The sequence below is a fragment of the Syngnathus acus genome, chromosome 21 (genome assembly GCF_901709675.1).
Source record: "Syngnathus acus chromosome 21, fSynAcu1.2, whole genome shotgun sequence".
NCBI classification, from domain to species: Eukaryota; Metazoa; Chordata; class Actinopteri; order Syngnathiformes; family Syngnathidae; genus Syngnathus; species Syngnathus acus.
The window spans coordinates 11,562,307-11,580,173 of record NC_051105.1 but is presented as its reverse complement, the minus strand read 5'-3'; the positions used below and the strand labels follow the sequence as shown (position 1 = coordinate 11,580,173).

The 17,867-nt window shown below is 45.4% G+C and overlaps 3 protein-coding genes across 4 annotated transcripts; 1 reads left to right on the top strand and 2 right to left on the bottom strand.

Annotated features, from left to right (window-relative positions):
- Positions 1–101: 101 nt before the first annotated feature.
- On the bottom strand, positions 102–2,739 carry eaf2 (ELL associated factor 2). The gene is made up of 6 exons (XM_037239122.1): positions 2,559–2,739; positions 1,934–2,028; positions 1,734–1,870; positions 1,461–1,645; positions 1,082–1,336; positions 102–992 (listed from the first exon to the last, which is right to left on the bottom strand). Exons 1-6 carry the CDS (start codon positions 2,659–2,661, stop codon positions 949–951), a joined length of 819 nt encoding a protein of 272 aa, XP_037095017.1. The 5' UTR covers positions 2,662–2,739; the 3' UTR covers positions 102–948.
- Positions 2,740–3,893: 1,154 nt separating this feature from the next.
- On the top strand, positions 3,894–15,023 carry si:dkey-91i10.2 (uncharacterized protein LOC555224 homolog). 2 transcript variants are annotated; one of them, XM_037239118.1, is made up of 8 exons: positions 3,894–4,146; positions 7,764–9,211; positions 9,779–9,959; positions 11,184–11,376; positions 11,638–12,206; positions 12,405–12,550; positions 12,731–13,614; positions 14,212–15,023. In XM_037239118.1, the coding sequence occupies exons 2-7, from the start codon at positions 8,052–8,054 to the stop codon at positions 13,530–13,532; spliced, it is 3,051 nt and encodes a 1,016-aa protein (XP_037095013.1). In that variant the 5' UTR covers positions 3,894–4,146; positions 7,764–8,051; the 3' UTR covers positions 13,533–13,614; positions 14,212–15,023. The 2 variants fall into 2 exon arrangements, with proteins under 2 accessions (XP_037095013.1, XP_037095014.1); XM_037239119.1 differs by having other exon boundaries at positions 3,894–7,873; positions 7,943–9,211.
- Positions 15,024–15,261: 238 nt separating this feature from the next.
- On the bottom strand, positions 15,262–17,723 carry tsn (translin). The gene is made up of 6 exons (XM_037239123.1): positions 17,509–17,723; positions 17,287–17,380; positions 17,071–17,167; positions 16,714–16,829; positions 16,549–16,628; positions 15,262–16,215 (listed from the first exon to the last, which is right to left on the bottom strand). Exons 1-6 carry the CDS (start codon positions 17,572–17,574, stop codon positions 15,991–15,993), a joined length of 678 nt encoding a protein of 225 aa, XP_037095018.1. The 5' UTR covers positions 17,575–17,723; the 3' UTR covers positions 15,262–15,990.
- Positions 17,724–17,867: the final 144 nt, after the last annotated feature.

Here is a 17,867-nt window from a genome sequence, read left to right as displayed (position 1 = left end):
GGATGAGTCTGTTGTGGTAATATTCTCTTTGCTGTGCTGCACCCAATGCGGCTATTTTGAATATTCTCTGGATGAAAGAGACATGAGGCTGAATAGAAGAGTTAGACTGTCATGTACCCAATTAAAATATTTATTTCGCCCTTTACAAATTATGCAAGCAGGACCAGTTCAACAAGAGAGGGAAAAAAGCAGAGCTGGGCAGTGCCAACAAGCTTCCAACTGGTTGATATGTCAATTACTAAAACATCAAATATATTAATATTGGGCCATTCGGCTGCTTGGAGAAATAAATTAATGATTTGGATTCAAGTATTGCAGGTTTAAAGCTACGAGGCATCACTGACCTGGTCATAACCACAAAGGTGACTAGGCACATTAGTAATTGGCTAAATTAGCAAAAGAATTTGAATGTAGCTTGATACATTAGCAACCAGGAGGTCACTAGCAAGCAACAGTGATGTCTTTAGATATGCTAGCAAAGTGGCGAGCGAACAAGCCATGGAAGCAGCTAGATGCAGTAACAAGTGGCGATGTTACTAATCATAGTAACAATTCCACATGCTAACATGATTAGCAACCACTCACTCCTCGTTATATTAGCAGGGAAGCAGCAAGCCACAGAGGCAACTAGTGACACTGTCGACAATACGAGTGAGCGAGTGGAGGCAACAATTTGAAAAATGAAGAGAGGTTCATGTAAGAGATGCAACCATGTAAGGCACATCATGTATATTAGCCATAATTCTGAGCTGAAATGTTGAACCACTGCAGTGCAGGCTTTAAGACTTGATTCGCAGCTGTTTAAAATAAACAAAAAAATGCAGGATTGACCCAGGTTTCCTGAGCATTTAAGTTGCTTGTATAACAAAACAAAAAGAACTGATCAAGAAGAAAAAAAAAAAAAAGGGAAAGAAATGGAAGTTAGCGGACGTTCCGGCTGGTGATTGGTCAGTCGCTTTCGCTGCCCGATTCACTTAACTGGAGGTCGTTTTCTGCAAGACAGCGGGGGAACATTTGAATTTAAGTAATTAAAAAAAGTACTCATTTAATGTAACAATGGGTGGTTAGGGTGGTTACTCACTGAGCGTGTTCATGAGCCCGCCGCCGCCAGCGCCGCCACCCCCTCCTCCTACCCCTCCCTCCTGCTGCCGGCTGTTGGTAGTGAGGACCGGCATACTTTGGTGGTTCTGGGCCACTGCTGTGGTGCCAGTACCACCGGTCCGCTCGTCCTCCGAGTCACTGCTTCCGGAGCTGTCATCGCTGCTGGAGGACGAGGAGCTGTTGGAGGAGCTGGCACTGCTCATCTGGTCCATGACGCGTGCCTCCGCCATCAGCTCTGCACAATGATCATTGAATAGCAGCATCACAAAATATATCATTGGGGAGGTCAGCCGCTGCAGAGATTTTAAAAGCGAGCAGGGAGGTCGTAGTTAGTGAACTAAGTAGGTAGAAGTTGACACCTTTTTCGATATCATCCAAAGGCGATGCGGGCGAGGTCTTCTCTTTGGGCGGAGAATTTTTGGATCCCGGCAAGCTCTTGCTTCCACTTCCGCTGCTACTTCCACTACTGCTGCTTTTCATCTGCTGGCCCAGACGACTGGGCTGCTGCTCCACGCGGGAATGAATCTTACTGCTGCCTTCGGCCCTGGAACACATAAAATAAAAAGCCAGAGAGCAAATGAAATCCTACACTCGTAACAGCGTTTGGGAAGAAAAACAAAAACCGTCAATACCTGGTCTTCTTGACTGCAATATTGCTGCTCAGCTTCTCCAGTCGGTATTCGCCAGTGTCGTGGTTGACAATGAGGATACACTCCTTCATATAGGAACGCTTGGAACCCTTGAAAACCGTCACAGGGGCACTGGAGCCCTAAAGCACAGAAAAACTATAAGCAATTCCCACCTTTTTGAAACGATCAAGGAAATGTCTGACCTCTAAATTGGGTAAAGTGATGGTAACTTGCTCTCCTTTGCCTACTTCCAGATCCCCTTCACAGGCTGTGTCAATCGATGCTGGTTTGAAATCATCTGGGGAACAAAGTGGAGGATTTTTAATTCAAGTGGTTGTGGGTGGATATTTTGGGGACTCATGTCCTGAATGGCCTGAACAATTTTAAGACAAAAAAATGAGTCATATTTAAAAAAAATATTGCAAAAACGTTGGAATGGGGGGAGTTACAAAAAGACAAACATTTAAGTTTGAATGATTAGAAAAATAACTCAAATAGTAGTGAACTATTAGTAGCAGTGTGACGGTCACTATGCTGCCGCAAGATGGCGGTGTTGTCTTCATTGAGAGTAGGCTAACACACGAGCTATTTGAGAGATGCTACCGGTACATTTCACGTTGAATAAACACATGAAAACCAAATTAACAAGAAAAAAAGCGACATTGGTGTGACTCAAGAAGCCAGTACACATAAACTCAGGAGGCGGTTAATATTGTTGAACTTGTACCCTTCGAAAGTAAAGGAAATACTATGAGCTAGCATGCTAACTGTTAGCCCGTGTGGGGAAGAAGAAAAAAAAAACGCATATCATCTGAAGCGTTCACTTACATCGCACAGTGTGGTAGGCACTTTTGGGATGGTTCTCGAACGTCTCTCCCAATTTCAAGACATGCTCCTGGTTGTCAAAGTTGGCGTAAGTTGTTCCATTCATCCTGAGTTTGGCCGGAACTTTTGGCAGCTGTTATTTTTTTCGACGGCCATGTACCATCCAGTGTCGTCGAGCTCCGCCTCTTCTTCTTTCTGATTGGTTCGGGGTGAATCAAAATGTGTGCCCATTGACTCACAGCCTGTCACTTGAAATGACGTTAGTGTCGGTCATGAATTGAAAGTAAAAATTGTTCTGCGCTGTAGTATTTTTACATAATTCCTAAAACGTCACTGAACAATTAAATATAAGATTACATTATTTATTTTACAGGCAATGATATATTTTTAATTCTTTTGTCATTTATCTCACTGGTTTTAAGTCCAACTTGTTTCGGCGTGTAATTTATCACATTAAAACGTAAAACCTATCACTCTAAAACGTGACATTTATAACTTAACGTGATACAGAACTTTTAAAAAAAAAAGCATAATTTTGCATTGGAAAATTAATCCCAATCCCCACGGATTGATTTCTAGTGGCGATGAGCAACAAGAGTGAAATGTAAAGAGACAGTAAAAAGAGGCTAATCAGTATATAATCTGTTTTCCTGTCTTTAACGCCTAATGAATCCTAAACCTTCAATGGGGAAGGTCCATCTGCTGCCTTTGTGTTAAAGGACCAACAATGTGACACAAAAATCAGCTCTTAGCCACTTTGCTTGTGGATTTTTCTGCAGGCCGGCTTTACTTGACAAAGCGGCTGGCTGTATGGTGTGTCATCTGTTGGTCTGCTGTCTCCACTTTCACTGAGCGTGAGGGGAAAGCCGTTCGTTTGTTCATGGAGGTCGTGGCTGGTGGGCCACAAACGAAGCATCTTCTTAGGGCCCGTCTAGAGAAATCAACACTCAAAACACCAAACAAGGCTTGCAAGACTGAAATACAAAGAATCAAGAGGAAAACAACTTAACACATCTAAAACCAATCACATTTTAATAAATTACCCCACCGATGTTATATTTTGCAGACATTAACGTGCAACTTTGATGTGAAAACTCCTTAGTGATGTTACTTTTGAAATAGTCTTCAATGTTTGCATGAACAAAGGGCATTTTCTTTGTTGTGTTTGCTGGTTAAAAGCCATAAATCAAGATATGGCGTGTTTTTGAATTCCAGACTGAACTCGAATTTTTTTTGTTTGGTTGGTGGGTTGTTTGTTTGTTTTGGGGGGGCTGGCGAGTGTGACTGAACATACGCTCCGATTTGATGTTTTATTTTTACAAGGCGTACGTGAACGCAGCACAGTTCCCAAGGAGAAAGCCGCAAAGAAAGCGGTCGCGTGGAAGAGAACCTTTGCTTAAAAAAGCGGACAAAAAACGCGTCGTATATTTTCTTCAGTTTTTTTGCCCTTTAAAAGTAAAAATCTAGTCTTACTGGCATTAGCGGTTTGGCTTGCAACCTACCCGGCGAGCCTGCCCCCCCACGCCGGACGCGAAAGCGAACCTGCCATCCGCCTCACGCGATGGAGGTGACGGAGCCCAACTAATCTGCCGTGAGTACGCCTTGTTGACGTTACCTTAAGCATCTCTGGCATTTCCATGCAAAAATACAGCTGCATGGCGGAAAACGTCACATTAAAGTGGCCCTACACTGCCTTTTAATGCATTTATAATGTAGCTTCTCGTGAGCAAATGTACTGATTTAACGGCAAGATGTTACATATTTGTATGGTAACGACAACGTTACTGGACAAATTTACTTCAATGTGGGTCTTTGTGCCAAAATACCTCCACAGAAATCCTCCTTGCGTCACGTGGCAACTGTTGGTCAATTATTGCATTTTTCGAGAGCACAAAAATGTAGTGTTGAAATGGCAAAATATGGAATTTGCATGGGAAATGTGTCATTATTAGGGTCATGTTACATATAATTTCACAGCAACATACAACATATTTTGTGGCCCAATATAATGTATTCTTCAAAATAGTTTTTATGGCGACAAGAATCCAGTGATGTAACTTTGTAACGCGTTACGCTAATATAGCCATGTTACAGTCATTTTATTCTTGCATTATTTTGTTAATATGCTGTACATATCTCTCTCAGCTAATCAGCTATTGCTATTTTATTCTGCCAAATACTTATGTCAGCATCGGCCAGGAAAAAAAATAGTGAAATTAAAATTTGGGCAGCCAAATATTGTATTTGTGACTTTACGTCCACGGAAAACCATGACCGGCAACAATTTCTATTTGAGGTTGTTGCGGCTTCCCGCAAGGTATCAATATGACGCCTGCATTTAATGATTAGAGGTGGTGCTATGTTGTTGTCAGACAGCAGATAACGTGATGGACCCCCCGGGATGCCAACACCCCGTCGAGGAGCTGCACGCTGTGTTGACTTAACACTTGGCGCGCACGCTACAATTAGCATGCAGTAGCACAGTGGCTGACATCAGCTGTTTTGCTCCCTTCATTGACTGAGCAACATCAATGAGCCTTATCAATAAGTACTTACAAAAAAGGGAAATTAAATGTTTAAAAGGATATTTTTAGACATGCTTGAATCAAATTATCAGCAATACTCAAGCAGAATATTAAATAGTTAATTTATAAATAACAAAATAATTTTTTGTAATCTTTGTTGTAATTACAATACCCAGTTATTTAATTGATCAACACAAAAGTGTCTAATATTTTTATGAAAATCTTTAACGTATAACGTAATGCATACATTTCATTATGTTTCTGATCATTTAGTTGATTGCAATCAATTAAGCAACCATATGTTTGTGAAATGTGAATTAGCCTTGTCGGGAGGAACGCCGCTGATAAAAAGTGAGGCGATAACCGAACAACCTTGTCATTCTCGCTCTTGGCTTGAATGTCAACATCTCAAGGAAAACTTGGAATTTTGCCTAGCGGAGGGATTCTTCCACACAGAACTGATCTTAGCATCGAGCTAATTGCATATGATAGCGTGTGGTCTTACGTAAGAGTAGAGCACGCTGCTTGCGTGGACTTCCCTATCCACCACAGATGGAAAATTAAATAATGAATGAGGGAAACTGGCCTGCGTACGCTGATATGTGTGACCCATTTGTTGTCAGATCAGCTGCTGCGGTGTACCACCTGGTCAGGCCCAGATACCCTTTAGCTTGTCCCCTGAAATCTTAATTGGTCACACTTACAATATGACATCCTAGTGTCAGACTAAAAAATGGGAACTTAGAAGAAATCTAAGAAATTTTTGGGAGAATTTTTTGGATTGGTAAAAATAGTTTCTTCTTTAAGATATTGATCACCCCACCCAAGGAAAAAAATCGTAGTGATGAGCCAGCGATACGGCCGATCAGCCCAGAGAAAAGTGATCATGAGTGTTACTTTTACTCGCCCCGCCATGATGAAAAACAAGACAAGTTTGCTGGGAGCCAATCGAGGCAGTTCTTTGTGTATCCCACGTCCTCCTCGAGAGAGGTCCGCTGCACTCGACACCGCTCGGGTCAAGATGAGACGTGTCCTCACGCCTGGATAATTCATGAGGAGGGTCAATTATTCATCGTGTGCGTCCCTCGCTCATTACAGCCTCGGGGGGATGATTGGCCGACCGGCGGCCATGTTTTGTGGGAGGTCAAAACCCTAAAAGAATCTTACTGTGACAATTTAGTAACCAGGGAGACTCAAAGGCGGAAAGTGTAACCTATTACTTCGATATCCATCAATGCCTCTCTCAAATTGACGCCTAAAAACACAACAACCTTATAGTCGGCACATTATTTCCACTGCATCAGAGCTAAAATTATTTTGTCCATATGCATTCATATGATAAGACAAAAAGCTGTTGAGCGAGTGGCTTGGTGGTTTCCGTGGCAACCACATCGGAGCATGCTCAGTTTCTCGCTGGCCGCAACAAAAGACGAGGGTTCTCACTCGCACACACACATTGATTGACGCACACGTGCACTTCGGAGACGAGCCGCAAACGCCGGCTTTTGTTTGCGTCGGCAGGAAACCACTTTAAAGGGAGCTAGCTGGTGGTTTCAAAGAGAAGCTAAAAACGAGTGTGAGAGAAAGGTATCCCCCACATGCGCTTGGAGTCTTTGAACGGCCGCTTGAGTCTTTCCGCCTTGTTCTCAGCAGCTGACAAAAGGTGACGCTTCCATCATTGCATGCTGGCAAGTATGAGGGAAGACAAGTGGTTGGAACCCAACTGGGGTTAGAAGATGACGCTTATGGTTTTAGAGATAGAAATTCTTGTTAGGGTTTTAGGGATTGATTCTGGTTAGGGTTTGAGATTAGAGTTAAGGTTAAGAAAACAGGACGGAAATTCAAAATCCACTCTCAGCAGGGCCAATGAAGAATATCGATCCACGGCTTTTCATTCTGTCATTATGTGCACCACCAATCAATCCATCAACCATCTTGGGGGGTTATTATTATTAATAATGTGCTTTGTAGGATGGACAGGGAGCCCCCTCCCCGCACCTGATACATTACCAGTGTGTGTGTGTGTGTGAGCTGACTGTCAATGTTGTGAGTTGCTGATGTCACCACAATGAGCTTCTGCGGTGATGACAACATGCACTAAACCTATAAGTTTAGTTTCACCTGTGCCGGGAAGTAAACCTTCCAAGCATGAATGAGCACACAAATCAATGACAGTCATTGATATTCCAATTCCCATTCTGCTCATTCTGCTCTGTGATCGTCTAGTAATGACTGGTCTCGCTGTGTCATCAACGCCATGCATCAATGAGCCCAAGCCCATTTATTGAACTAAAAGATTAGAAGCAAGGAGTGTGTATTTTTTAACAGGCACTTCCCTCTCCCATTGCGAAATATTATTATTATTTCTTTTTTTAACGCTGTCAATCATTCAGCACTGCAGGGACGCCGCATCAGCTGCAAGGGAGTCGCGTCTAAAAATGATTGCCACTTGACAGACACGCTGTTCTACATCTCAGTATCCCATGGGGGAGTGGGGGGGGTTGTTCTACTTTACATTCATGTGTGTACTGCGAGGTTATGCGAGGAATTTACTTTTATTGTCTCTGTGTAGCCTGTGGGAAAATTCAAGTAAACTGACTCCTAATTAGATGACGTTAGTGTGTTTCACACAGGGACACTGCACATAGCCCCAATTCCGCATTAAAGTCTGTTTTTTTTTTAGGCTCTCGGAAGAGGGACATTGTGGGATGCTAGCCTTAGAGCTGCCAGAGGAGAAGGAGGGCGGCAGGGGAAGTCTTGAGACCAGATGAAAACTAAATAAAACAAAATGAGGTAAGTTGTCACACTGTCCTAAGAAGAAACAAGAGGCCAGCTGTTACGTAACAAAATTCGACTTTTTAGGCCAGACAAGTGTGAGGGAGCCTGGGCAAGGCCATACCAGACGTGAAGCCTCCATCATGATGTGACCACCAGCCCTCTGCACCCTCTAGCAGCCCACCACCCCTTGGCCATGGAACCCTGCGTCTCCCACCTCCCCTTGTCCACCGCTGCTCTTCCTACTTTCCCCCGGTACCGAGCCACCACCCACTATCCCGGACCTCAGTGGTACCCACTAGCATCTCGGTGTAACAGCAGCACCTTGCTGTCTAACTTGAGACATTGCACTGGTGAAAAGGGGCCTGCAGAGATCGTACCAGGACATACTCTCGATGTCCCAACAGGGGGGAGGCCATACCGGAGTATGGAAAACCTGAACTGGAACCCAGTTCTGGATTCAGGTTTGTGCTCATCCAGTGAGTTTATTGTACGCTACACGGCCACCAGCCACTGGTACGACGGGCCCCCAGATGGGTCCAATTCGGAGAGCCTGGCATATTACCCCCAACATAGTCCCCGCAGGAAGGATGTGCCCAGTTTCCCGCAGTTGCTTTTCCCCACTGGAATGGACGAATGGGACGCCAGGAAAGGTCTAAGGGAAAAGCTTCGCCTACAGAGTGCACGGTCAGCAGTGGAGCCTTCGAAGACTCTACCACTGCGTACCACAGACCCCACACCTGTCGAACTGAACGCAGGGTGCCGGCCAGCGGGCGGTATGCGTCTAACTTGTCCCCAGGAAATTAAACAGGAAGTCCTGAGGAGACTTGAATTGCGTCGGCAGAACAGCAGCCCCAACCTGGCTCTCCACGGGGCCCCGCGCAGCCCGAGAGCACTTCCAGTGTCCCACATCGTTTCCAGTGTCACCGTTTTGGGCGGGGACAACGGACACCGGCAAAGTATTTACACGGGCCCCCTGTACATTCCCACCTTTGAGGAGTTTAAAAGAATGAGGATGAAGGACCGGAACCAGCCACCCGCAGCAGGTTCTGAGGACTCGGGTCCTCCCGCTTGTAAGACCAAAACAGGTTCACCGATCCGCACGGGCCCATCTCCAAGGACCCCACTGCAAGCTTCAAGTCAGGGAGAAAGCGGTGATAATAGTCGGCGTAGGAGGTGCAGTCTGGAACCGGTCGGGTCGGTTCCCTTCCCAACAGGCAGGGACCTCAAAGGGCGACCATCCAGTTGCTGCCCTGCGCTGCTACTGGAGGGAACGGACCTGTCCAGCTATGGGGCCAAGATCTACAAAATGAAGGATGGCCTCATTGGCTCAGCTCTGGACCTCATCAAGAAGAGGTAAGCCAGATCCATAATCAATAGGTTAATATTGTATATTGAAACTGTAATATTATTATACATAGGAACACATATTTGATTCTTTGTGTATTGGTAAGCTAACGATATTCCACGTTTGTATCCCGATTTGTATCTGTATCATAAAACAATGCATCAATGCAAAAACAATATTTGACATTTGTGTTCTGATACAGAATGACGTCACATATCACATTGAAGCTTGTGTATTTTAAAACAAAACCGATATGAGTCATCCCGACATCACACTTACGTTCGACGTCATACAACAATATCACTCATTTCGCTTGTGTATCAAATCATCGACTTTTGACGATTGTGTATCAGTAGTGTACCATAAAGAACATGATCTGTTCGGCACACCATCATCATTGGACACTTGCATATTGACACTGTACCAAAAAAAACCCAACAAGATCCAACACCATATTAATATTTGTTGCTTGCGTATAACGACAATCCATAACAAAATGGCTATTTGTCGATTGCATTTGGATATTGACACACTGTGTCTCATTCCCATCATCACCCCCCTCCCCACCAAACCAGCTGCAGTGCAGACATCTCCTCCGAGGCTCCCGTCAGGCTGCCAGCTGAGCGGGACAGAGACGCCCCCCAACAGCCCCCCGCCGCCGTCGCCATGGCAACCGCGGCAGGAGCCGAGGCTGGCCACCAGACGCCCGCAGGAGAAGCAGAAGACGGCGGCCAAAGCGAGGAAGCGGGAGAATGCGTAAGGAGAGTTTTACATTTTAAATATATCCGTGCGTGTGTGCGTGCACGTATATTCGCGTGTGTTCGCCTAAGCGTGCGGTTCAGCAGCGACTTGGCTCGCCAAATGTCTGCGTTCAAGGATGGCGAGGACACTGCGACAGACACACGCGTCCATGCAGAGATATATGCGTGTGCGACCGTCCGTGCTTGGAAGGGAATGTCTGAAGATGCATGGAAAGAAAGGGAGGAATAAAAGAGGGATTATCTCCAGCCCTGGCAACTCATCCATCCATCCATCCATCCATCCATCTTGCAGCATTCCGGGGTCAAACTCGCATAGTCATTCACATGTTTGGCTTTGACGAAAGATTAAAAAAAAAAAAAAAAAAAATGAGAGCGAGACAAGACATTAAAGCGGCATTATGTAACAGCCATAATTCAAAACATCAGTGGGGGAATGTCGCCCATGTCACTCCAGGGGACACAAAAGTTCAAACGTAGGATAGAATTTGACTAGAAAATACAGAGATGCTAAGGGTATGTGCTCTGTTAGCCGGCGCAAGCTAACTGATTTTTCCTACAGATGCTACGTCAATGCAGTGCCGTTATTTTATTTTGCTATTTCGCGAGCTTAAAAGATAAAGATGCTACGCCATTATAGCGCTGGTAGCCACTGACATTTTATAAATTATTACGGCAAAACAACAGAATCCAAATCAGTATAAGTTGCTTTGACTTAATACAAGCTGCTAGCCACCACTATTTAAAATCAAATATCTCATTTTATAGCAATGAATAAAATATAATACATTTCCCAAATCAAGTATATGTTGAGCTATTGTACTGTCTCTTTAAATGCCGCCACCCCTCCTCGCCCCAGCCCTTCCCGAAGCCGAGCATAAAATGTGATTTGTTACCCCCCGCCCGTGCCTGACGAACCTTGAAAGCTCGTTTAAAAAAAAAAAAAACTCCGGGAATCATGCCGCATGTTGAGGAATTCTCAGCCGAGGATGCTTCAAATTATGGAGATAAGCGCTCACATTTCAATGCGCGTGACCTCAAACAGATACGGAAAATCCTGATATCATTATTTGATGTGTGATATCAAAATTTGAAGCTTGTATATCACGATACGTAACAATATTTGAGGGTCAAATGATATTGTAAAAAAACAAAGATAATTGAGGCACATTGATACTTGATATCGATACTTGATTGACAAGTACGGTTTGCCTTCCCTCAGCCGCCGGGCGCGTGCCGGCGTTCCAGCTCAGACGCGACGTACGAGCGATCGCAGGCGGCTGCGGAGTGCCGCCTGCAATCGTGCCACGGTGACCCCATGCCGGCCGACGCGTCCAGTCGCAAACAGCCGGAGATGAAGGCCAAGATGCAGACCTCGCCACATGGACGACATCATCGAAGGGAGAGAGACAGCGGTGAGGACAAAGGAGACGGCCATGTGACTCATTGGAGATTTACTGGGCTATAAAGAGCAAGCCCCTCCCTTCCCGATTTCAGATTGTCAAACTGGTTATATTATCCGACAGTGATAAAGCAGCTTCTAAAGGAACATTTATCAAAATATTAAAAAAATATATAAAATTTATCTAACTACTTTTCACAGCGCTATCAGTATTTTGGATCCCTTTTTAAACTGTATCAGTGTAACATCATGTGACCTTTTGCTCCGCCCTCAGCTCCGGCAGCACTTCGCGGTCACTCGGAGCCTCCCAGAGAAGAGCGCCCGGCGGGTTCGAACGACCGGTCGGGCTCAGATCGCCGGGCGGGCCGCAGCCGTCATCACCGCTGGAGCACCATCAGCAGCCTGAGCGCCGACAGCGGCGTGGTCGGCCTCAGCGAGGAGGACGACAACGGCGCCGAGCCCCGGCGGCGGCGACGCGGCGCCGAAGTGGAGCGGGCCGACAGCGGCATCGGACCGGGCCTCTCCCGGGCCTGGAAGAGACTCCCGTTGTGCGCCGACTGCGGTCGGCGGGACGAGACCTCGGAGGGCCAAAGCGCGTGCGAGCGTTGCGCCAAATTGCGGGCCGAGCGGAAGGAAGCCGTGTTGGAGTTCCTGAAGACTGAGAGCAGCTACGGCGAGGACCTGAGGATCATCAAGGAGGAGTTCTACGAGCCCATGCGCGGCGCCAGCCTGCTGAGCTCCGAGCAGCTTGCCGTGGTCTTCGCCAACGTCCAGGAGCTGGGAGACGTTAATGAGAGGTTCACGGAACATCTGCACGACGCCATTGAACACGCTCTGGACCAGGTGAGGGGGACTTTGCCACAGTCAGGCCTGAAACCTTAATTTGAAACCCTGACCTTCATGTTAGATCCAAACCGATGATAAGTTTCAGACCCTAACACAGGCTTGAAGCACATGAACCAAAAACCTAAGTCTTCAGATTAACGTGCCGGACCGGGACTTTCCGACTGACTGACTGACTCTCTGGACGTTTGGCCTTAGGGAGACGAGGATCTGCTGACGGTGTCCGTCGGTGAGATCTTCCTGGAATTCGTCAACATGCTGCCGGCCTTCCAGACGTACTGCCTGCAGCAGTCGGCCTCCGTAAACATGCTCAACGCGCTGGAGAAGGAGAAAGAACTGCTCAGGTGCTGTTGTTAAATTTTCCAGATGTACGCAAATGTTCTTTGCGTTTGACCCACTGTGGAGCTTTTCGGGTTCCCGCCAGTGTAATTCTTGACATGAAAGGCACGAGGTCATCATTAATTCAGAGGTTTTCTATTCATAGCCATCTCTGGAGTCTCACTCTGTCTTTTCACATCTTCCAGGATCTTCCTGGACGTCTCCCAGAACGACAACACGGCGCTGCGTCGCATGAACCTGCGTTCCTTCCTCATGGCGCCTCTTCAGCGGGTCACTAAGTACCCTCTTCTCCTCAGCCGCCTCCTCAAAGTCACCCCGGAGAAGCACCCCGAATTTGGCCGACTCCGCGAAGCCAAGAGCCGCGTGGAGGCCCACCTGGAGCACATCAACACCAAGACCAAGCAACAGGACGGCAACGGCGTGGCCTCCTGGTCCCTACGCTCCTTCCGCCGCGACAGCCGCAAAAACAGGGAGCCGGTGGACGCCGAAATGCGGGAGGCGTCCATGAGGACCCTGGGTTGGACCCGGGAGGACACCCGCTTCGTCATGGAGGGCCCCTTGCAGCTCTCGCAGCCGGCCGACGGCCAGTGGGTGAAGAAAGGAAGCAAGGCGCTCAAGTTCCAAAACGTCCAGAGTCTCCTCATGGTGAGGACGCGGCCCGGCGCCGAGCAGGCGTGCGAAGTGGGAGAAAGCGTCCAAGACGGAGTTCTGGTTCTGATCAAAGACAAGAGCAGCGGCAAGTTTACCGTGATGCGCGAGCCCATCCGGCTGGCCAACTGCGTGGTGTCCATGGACCCCGAATGCCAGGATACTTTTGAGGTTCTGGACATCCGGCGGGAGTCGTTTGTTTTCCGGGCGGCGGACAAGTCCCGGACGCAGAACTGGTTCCACCAGATGAAGAGGTACGCTCGGGACTTGGGAGCCTGGCGCAAGAGACGCAACGCTTTGCCCAACATCATGATAAACACCAATCAGAGTCGGTCCTGAGAGAACCGGGACCAAAGCGAGGCCTTTTCCGCCATAGATCGAGTGCTCCAAAAACTGCAATGTGACACCCATGCTGCTGCCTCGCCCCCCACCCCAAAAAAAACAATGAAGACGTGCAACAAATGGAGGGGCACTTTTGAGTTGTTTTGGTTTACAAAGCTATGGATCCATCGAGTATTACTGCCACATTCAAAAGAAAAAAAAAACCTACGACAAAAATTGTATGCGAATGAGAATACAGAAAATTCACATCTTGAGGGGGAAAAAAAATTTCAAATATATTGGCATATTTAAAAGAAAATACCTTTTTTGATGTCAGATTATTTAGACATTTTCAGATTTATTATTCATATAATTTGTCTAAAATCAAGTATTCCAATAAGTTTTCTTTTCAAATAATGACTCCTCACATAAGATTAGTCAAATTATTTTCTTCTTTACAATGTGGCTCTAATAGGCTGACTCCTTGCTTGATGCAAATCATAATGCAGAGTGATCAAAGATTTGGATGACCAAAAAAAAAAAATTTTAAATTTGTGCCGTGTATCTGCCATGATTGTAAAGACTGTTTATTTCCGTACATCTTTTGAGAAAAGCAGATGACCTAACCATGACGCCATTTTGTTTGTGTGTTGTTTTTTACAGACAAGTAGGGAAAAATGCAATTCACATGGGGGACGACATGTTTGTTATTTATACGTTTTATGCCCCTTGTCCTTTTTCTGTTGGTATGCCGCCTCCCAGCGCATTCTGGGGGACGGAGCAACGTTCACTGCCAGACAAGTGAGCCCCCCCCCTTGACAGCAATAACCGGTCATATGAGCAGACGCTTTCTGTCGGCTTTTTCACGTTCCTTCCAATGCCGTTGACCCCATGCAGGATTGGGGAAGTCGACCCTTTCACACTGCCCAGCAAAGCCACCTTTCCTCGTTTTGTGTTGTGTCCAATCGACTAGCGGGCAAATTGGCCAATGGTAGAATGCCGGCAGACTCAAAATATTCACACACACTCTTCGCCTGTTTTCACTTGTTTCTTGACAATCGCGCCATGTTTTTGTGGTTCAATAAAAAAAAAAAAATACAGTGCAGTACTGTATGTGGAGATTATGCGCTGGTCTGCAACCGCCAGTCCAGAAAAGGCGGCTTAAATGGGAACTGTGGAAGGGCCTGTTATGAGTCAAAAAAAAATAAAAAATGCCGACAAGAAAACGTGGACCCCGTCTATGGTCTGAGCCGCTGTGCCTTGGCTCTCGTTTCAGCCTTTGGTCAGACTCGGGCTGTCCCCGATCGGCGAGACTCGGCACGTCCTCAACAGCGAGAGCTTTATTTCCTTAAAAAGCACTTTATCCAAGGACGACGTTAAAGCGGAATATTTCAATGCCGCGTGTATAGCAGATCACTGTGTACACCAACATGACTGTGCTGTTTCTTTTTCTGCTGTATTCTTTCCATATTTAATATATTGTCAATCATTAAATCGATGCAGACTGAGCTTGGTGTGGTGTGTTTCTCAATAAAGAGACTCTGCAAGTTGTGACATACAAATATATTTACATTTTGCACACTGCATGAAACAAAAGGCAACAAATAGTTTCTGTAAATTAAAAAAAAAAAAAACATGCCAGATCTACTTTGGTGTTTTAGGGCCACACTAAAAAGAAAAATGTTTGGAGGGGTTATACCCATATGAGTAGAAAAGAGATATCTGCATCTATGAGAATAATGGCCGGTTTTTTTCAATAAGACAAATGACCTAATATTACAAAATTGGTCTATTTTTATTATTTTTACTGAGGAAAAACAGCATGCTACAAAATAATTGAAGTTTATACCTTCAAGAGAAAAGTCATACTTTTTTTTTTTTAGAAAAGGCTACTTTGAGGATTTGCATGCAAAAAGAAATCTAAAATCTAAAAATGAAATGCATGCACAATATTACAATAAAAGATGTATTTAAGAAAAAGGTGTTTGAAAGCGCTTTTTTATGTGATAAGGGATTATTTAACAAAATACCCCCCCACAGAATTTAGGCTTATTTATGCAACACTAAAATTTGTATACTGTAATTTAACATGACAAATGTTGTACTGTTTTCCCCAAGGGGGGGAAAAAAAAGCACAATACTGCAAAACATTTTAAGGGAGCAAAATTACCAATGCAAGGTGAAAAGTGTTATCTTTCTTTTAAAGTAATAAGGTTATTAGTCAAGAACATTAAGAGTACTTTTTTTGGCAGACTGTGAAACTGTTGATCTCTCGTAATATTAAGACTTTATTCCCACTCTATTTTTCTTTCTAGTGTGTCCCCAATACTGGTTGGTCGTAACAGTGTCAATACACAGCGAGGATTTTTTTTGTTACGACTGATCGGCAATGTGAACGGGGCTAACGTCCATCCAAGACGGCCCCTCAGTCAGAACCCGGCAAATTTGACTTCCAGCATTGCCCATGACAAGTTTCCTATTGCTCACTCTTGGCCTCCTTGGCGAGTCCGCGAATGGAGAGGTCATAGACCACCTCCTCGATCTTCTTGACGTCATACTTGAGGCCGTCGTAGCGTTTGCGCAGGGGGTCGTTCTTCAGGTTGAGCAGACGGAAACCCGAGTCCAGCTCGTTGATGAAATTGGAGATGCGCAAAGGGCGGTTGTAGTCGCCTGCGGTTACGCTGTTGACCGCCAAGCGTGACTGGTCAAGAAGCAGGAGGACGCAAAATTAAAGGCGCCCCCAGGAGGACCGCTTTTTTGTTTCGACTGCTTATTTGAGTTCTTTAAGACTCATCTTGTTCATTTTGCACGCATGTTAACATTTTGTATTCACGTTCAAATTTTATCCGAGTGTATTTGGCTGCTAGTGTGTTTCAAATAATTTCCCTCAAAACGGAACTTGAACGTGCAGCCGCGGGCGCGTAAACAAGTCAAACTTTGAGTCGGCACTCAAGATCAACACGAATATATGCAAATATGCATCAATATGCAAAATACCACGATTATGCAAATGAAGATGTTTTAATTGACTCACCAGTTCACTGGCCATGATCAGCACACCCGCCAAGTAGTCCTCCACGTCCAGATGAAAGCCTTTGTCTCGCACCACCTCAACTGAAACACATGCACACAATGAGGATGTGTGCCATGACAACGATGGCAACAACACACGTAGACAGACACGCAAACGTGTACCTACTGTCCAGAATTTGTGCCACCTCCTCACGGGTCACAAGGGCCTCGCTTTCCAGGTAGACCGCGAAAGCCGCCAGGAAGGTCAAACGTTGCAAGACAAAGCGCCAGTGCTCGTGAAACCTGTTGCGAATTTTAAAAAATTGGGATCAGAATAATAAATCACATTTGGATTACATATACATTTTGAAGGCAAAATGCCATGTTTTTGTGGCACAATAATATGGTCTTGTTGAGAACTAATAGCAGAACATATTTGAATTGGAAAGTTTACACTTTTTTTTTCCAGTAAATAGCAATTAAATGGCACAATATTGGATTCAAATCCCAACATCTATCTATTAGGAGTTCCGACACTATGTACCTATAATACTGGTCCGCAGGGAACTTGGTCTTCAAGTCAGCAATGTGCATCTGAACTGTGCCAAACAATTCTCTGGCCTTTGTACATTTATCAGGGACTGTTGAGAGACAAAATGAAATTTGGATTTTAGAAGGGGGACAGTTAGCCACCGCCGTTTCGCAAATCACATATACTTTTGAGAATAGAGGTATATAGATGGGGAAGTATGAAACTCACTGTCTTTGAATCCCGACGGCTGATGTACACTTTGAAGAACAGTGAGAATTTCTCTTGCGGTCTGCTCCAACACCTGCACCACTTTTCGGATGTCCTACAAAACCAAAAAGATAACAAATGTTGAAAGCAGCTAAACACACGTGACACTTAACAGCGGCTATTTAGCGCTCATAACTTAGCTGTTAGCTAGCGACTTAAACACGACGCTGTTATTTTTCCTACCTCTCGGACGTCCTGGTCGGCGCTCAGGAAGCCCTGAATGTAGGAGAACATGTCGCTGACCGACATGGCGAAAGTCTACTGTTAAACTACAAACACGAGACGGGCGCTTTGTCTGATTGCTTGAATGGCGCTGTTTAAAAGACACGACGGTTACCGCGAAACGTCACTGCTGGCCATGCGCTTCCGGAGCGTCATCTTAAAGAGGCGCGTAGATATGATGTCACACAAACGTGAGTTTGTTTTTTTTAATTTAATTTTAATTAATCTATCCATGCATCTATCTATCTATCTATCTATCTATCTATCTATCTATCTATCTATCTATCTATCTATCTATCTATCTATCTATCTATCTATCT